This window comes from Calidris pugnax, unplaced genomic scaffold (genome assembly GCF_001431845.1).
Source record: "Calidris pugnax isolate Ruff unplaced genomic scaffold, ASM143184v1 scaffold273, whole genome shotgun sequence".
NCBI classification, from domain to species: Eukaryota; Metazoa; Chordata; class Aves; order Charadriiformes; family Scolopacidae; genus Calidris; species Calidris pugnax.
The window spans coordinates 1,280,401-1,284,385 of record NW_015094508.1 but is presented as its reverse complement, the minus strand read 5'-3'; the positions used below and the strand labels follow the sequence as shown (position 1 = coordinate 1,284,385).

The 3,985-nt window shown below is 47.9% G+C and overlaps 1 protein-coding gene across 2 annotated transcripts in view; it reads left to right on the top strand.

Moving 5' to 3' along the window:
* The first annotated feature begins 3,415 nt into the window (after positions 1 to 3,415).
* TNPO1 (transportin 1) overlaps positions 3,416 to 3,985 on the top strand; it is a 43,044-nt gene continuing 42,474 nt past the window's right edge. For both annotated transcript variants that reach the window (XM_014964865.1, XM_014964866.1), the window contains exons 1-2: positions 3,416 to 3,556; positions 3,786 to 3,899. In XM_014964865.1, coding sequence (XP_014820351.1) covers positions 3,795 to 3,899 — 105 coding nt within the window. In that variant the 5' untranslated portion in view covers positions 3,416 to 3,556; positions 3,786 to 3,794. The remainder of the gene's footprint in view (positions 3,557 to 3,785; positions 3,900 to 3,985) is intronic.

Here is a 3,985-nt window from a genome sequence, read left to right as displayed (position 1 = left end):
AATTTTAGCAGTGGATTGAACGATTTATTCCCATAATTAAATACTAATTTTACAGATGGCAGTATTGGCAACAAAACCAAAGATTAAAAAAACCAGGATTTTTTGTGGGTAGCCAAGTAGAACATGGCAAGGTTTGTGGAGATAGAAATGAATTAAAGATAGAGGTTATTGTTTGGTAGCATTTTTTGATTATGTTTTTTTAATGTTGTACATTGTTGTGATACCAGTGGATTCTGATATCCAGCTGGACATCTGAAGCTTGGTTAATAGAAAAATCAGAGATTAGTTTCAGCACTTGCTCAAGGCTTCTGTCTGCAGTGAACTTTTGTCTAATGTATGTAGGTGATGTGTTTCAAATTTATTTCTGCTGCATTCTACTGATCAAGTGGGATAAACCGGGCTATCTTATATTTTAAATGGTAGCTTTCATGCCTCTGCCTGGTACTTCATTTAACATTGATTCTGAATTCCTTTCCAGAGGAGAAGATTCTTGCTTGAGGGAAATGGGTAGTAGAAAACAAAGAGGCAAAGTTGGTTTGAGCAACAGAAGACTAACTTTTCTTCATATGCTGGGGAAAACTGCACTTTTAGAAGACTCTAATGTCTGAATTTGTGAAAACACTTAACTTCATAGACAGCCAGGCTCTGTGGGATTCAAGGTCTTGGTGTTTTGAGCCTTGCCAGGTGCAGGGATGAGGAGAAGGTGAGACCTGGGTACTTGACCCAGGCTGGCCAACAGGATTATTTCATATCATTCATTATAAGTAAGAAAGTTTGCTGTGTAGCTTGCTCTCTCCCTTGATGGTGGTGGTCCGGAGAACTTCTTGCCCAGTGCTGGATCCTTGAGCCCTTCCCTTCCTTCTGAAGCTGAAGCGCTCACAGTGTTCAACATTTGTTGTCTGCTGCTGGGAGTGCACAGCTTCTACTGATTTAACTGGCTTAGTATAATCCTTGTATATTTTATATCAGTATCAGGATCAATACTGGTTCTTTAGTATTGTTGTTCGTTATTTAGTCTTATCCTATTAAATCTATTTATATTTCAACCCTTGTGTTTCCTTGTTTTCCCTGGTTCTCCTTCCTGGATGGTGAGGGGTCGTCGGGTGATAGAATAATTGCCTAAATGACAAAAAATTGTTACGGGTTTCTCAAACCATAAAAAAAAATACAATAAATTACTTTCTCATTTTTTCTATAATGTTCTTTGATTTCAGTCTGAAGTTTTTTTCTTGACTTAGTTAAATTATTTTCACATCTCCTGCTTCCTTACAGAGTTTAAAGGATTAGAGATAGGTAAGAATAACTTTAATGGTCAAGAAGAGCAAGATGCAGTGTCTGCTTTGATTTTTATATATGCTAAGTAGTTCTCAGTGGCCAAAGATCCTGTATGGAACGTAAGAAGGAACCTATCTTGGAAGATGATCGTGTAAAGCATTTAGATGTCCCTACTAACTGTAGAGGCTCCCATTCCTACTGTGATTTGTAGGCCTTTTCCTCTCCTTTCTACTGCAGAAAGAACTTACCAGGATTTAATTCTGGTCACATTAATGGGAAAGAAACCTATGTTTTTCTTCGTTATGGGTCCATAGCCATCTCTTCCCCCTTTTTCCTGTCTCTCTCTCAACCTTCCTTTCTGATCTCTTCCCTCGCTTCCCATATTTAATATTATTTTTGCCTAGTGCACTTGTTTCCTGATGAAATTAGACAAGTGTAATCCTTGTGTCCTAATTTCTGAATAGTAACTTCTGAAGCTCTAATCAATTTCAAGCAAACTTGACAGTGGGCCAGAAGTCTCAAAGGTGGTCAAATTTCTACAACCTTCCTGGTAAGTCAGCAGTTAGGGGAATGAGGCCCAAATTAGCACTTCCTTGATTTGTTGGACCTCTGCTCCAGCTCTGCAAGCATCACTATGGAGAGCTCTCCTGCCCATGCAGTGTGAAACATGAACATTGGTTTTAATGGCTGGGGTCCGTGTCCTTCGTTTTGACAGTTTCCTGTACTAGAAGGAAACTAGTAGAGATTCAGCCTTGTCACAAAAATTTTATATAAATCTTGTGCCCATCCTTTCCTGGTAACTGGTGGGATGCCTTTACACAGCTGCCTTGGTGACTCCATCTTGCAGACATTTCAGTGCTCTTAAGAGGTGCACTGTGTTAGTTAGTAGTCTGTCTCCCAAATAACTCTGTGATAATTACCACAATTGCTTAAATAGAAGAGCTTAAGAAACATGTTCCATTAAGGTTTTTTTTATAAGCTGTTTTTGCTCTCTCCGTTGGTTTTGCTCTCTTGTGTGTTGTGTTGCATACTTGTCTGCTACTTGGCTGTTTCCCGTTTCTTATTCCAGCGTGTGTGCTTTCCTGATACATCAAGTACCTTATTTCACAGTCCTCATTATCCAGATATGTAGATATTAAAGTACACAGCCTGCCTCGCTTGTTGCCTGTGATGGTTCCTTTTGCTGCGTTGCTGGAGACTGTGGACTACTAATTTTGTGTCCTACAAGAATCGCAGCTCATAGTAATAGAAGGGACACATCCCAGCGCCTGAGACTGGGCAGCCGACTGTCAGTCAGCGTTGGGGTGGTGAGATGAAGAGCCAGGCAGCAAACTGCCTGGGATGTGCCATTAGTACTCTGGTGCTCTGGTGCACACCAGTGCTCTGGTGTGCAGGACTCACACCGAGTTCCGTCCTGCAGCAGAAAGTGAAACTAGTCTCCATATCGTTGGGCAAGATTCTTACAAACACAGTGACTAAGATCATAAAAAGCCAGGGAATTAATGACTGTTTTTCATGTTTTAGGCCACCTTTAGGCAGCCTGTGTTCTTATTTCGTGCATTAGCATATGTATAATATATAGAAAACAGCTATGTGCATATAAATGTGTACATCATGCATATGTATTATATGTATACATATGTATATGCGTATCTAAATTGCTAATTTTGACCCGAGATCTCCCCTGATATATTTTGAGGCTAAGGATAAGATACACTAGGTATTCAAAGCAGTTTATTTGGAGTTTCTTCGCCCGCACACCCACACATCCGCATAGTTGATCCTATTCCCTCCTTACACGTGGAACTGGGAACTTCTGGTTTCTGCCCAGCCAAGTCACGTAGAAGCACAGCCGGCGGTCCCGGCTCCTGCCTCCGCCTTCGCGGCCCCGCTTCTTCCCCGCGGGCGGCAGCCTCCCCTCCCCGCCGCCTGCCCGGGACTGCGGCCGCAGCTCTCCCGGGAGGCTGGGGCCGGGCCGCCGCTTCGCCCCCCCGTCTTCCCCCAGCCCATCGCGGCGGCTGGAGGGATCTCTCCGTTCTGGGGTTGGGTGGCGGAGGCGCCCCGTGTCCCGCCGCCGGGATTGAGGGCCCCGCCTTTTGTCGCCCCCAGGCTCCTGACGGTGTGGGACGCACCGGGGAAAGGCTGACGGCGGCCCGGGCGGGCGGAGGCGTGCCCGGCGCTAGGACCCAGGAGGACGCCAGGCGGCTCTTCGGGCCGGATTACAAATTCGCCGTGACTCAGTCTGCTCGGCGCGGAGCGCAGCGGGCGGCGGCGGGAGCAGGTCAGTGGCGTCTGACCGCCGGGGCCGGGCGGTTGGTGGGGCGCGGTGTTTGCGGGGTGCGCGCTGCGGGGCGAGGGTCAGAGCGGGCCGGGCGCCGCGGTGCCCCCTCCCTCCGGCCTGCCTTCCTTCCTTCCTCCCTTCCTTCCTTCCTTCCTCCCTCTCCGCCTCCCCCCGGCCTGGGCCCTGCCGCGCCGCTAAAGGCGGCCGCCCGTTGTCTGGTGTTTTCCAGTGAGACAAGATGGAGTACGAGTGGAAGCCCGACGAGCAGGGCCTCCAGCAGATCCTGCAGCTGCTCAAGGAGTCCCAGTCCCCGGACACCACCACGCAGAGAGCCGTGCAACAAGTATCCTTGGCCGAGGCCTGCGCCGCGCGGGCGGGGCGGGCGGAGCGGGGCCGCGGCGGCCCGGGCGGGCGCTGGGGAGGCCGGGG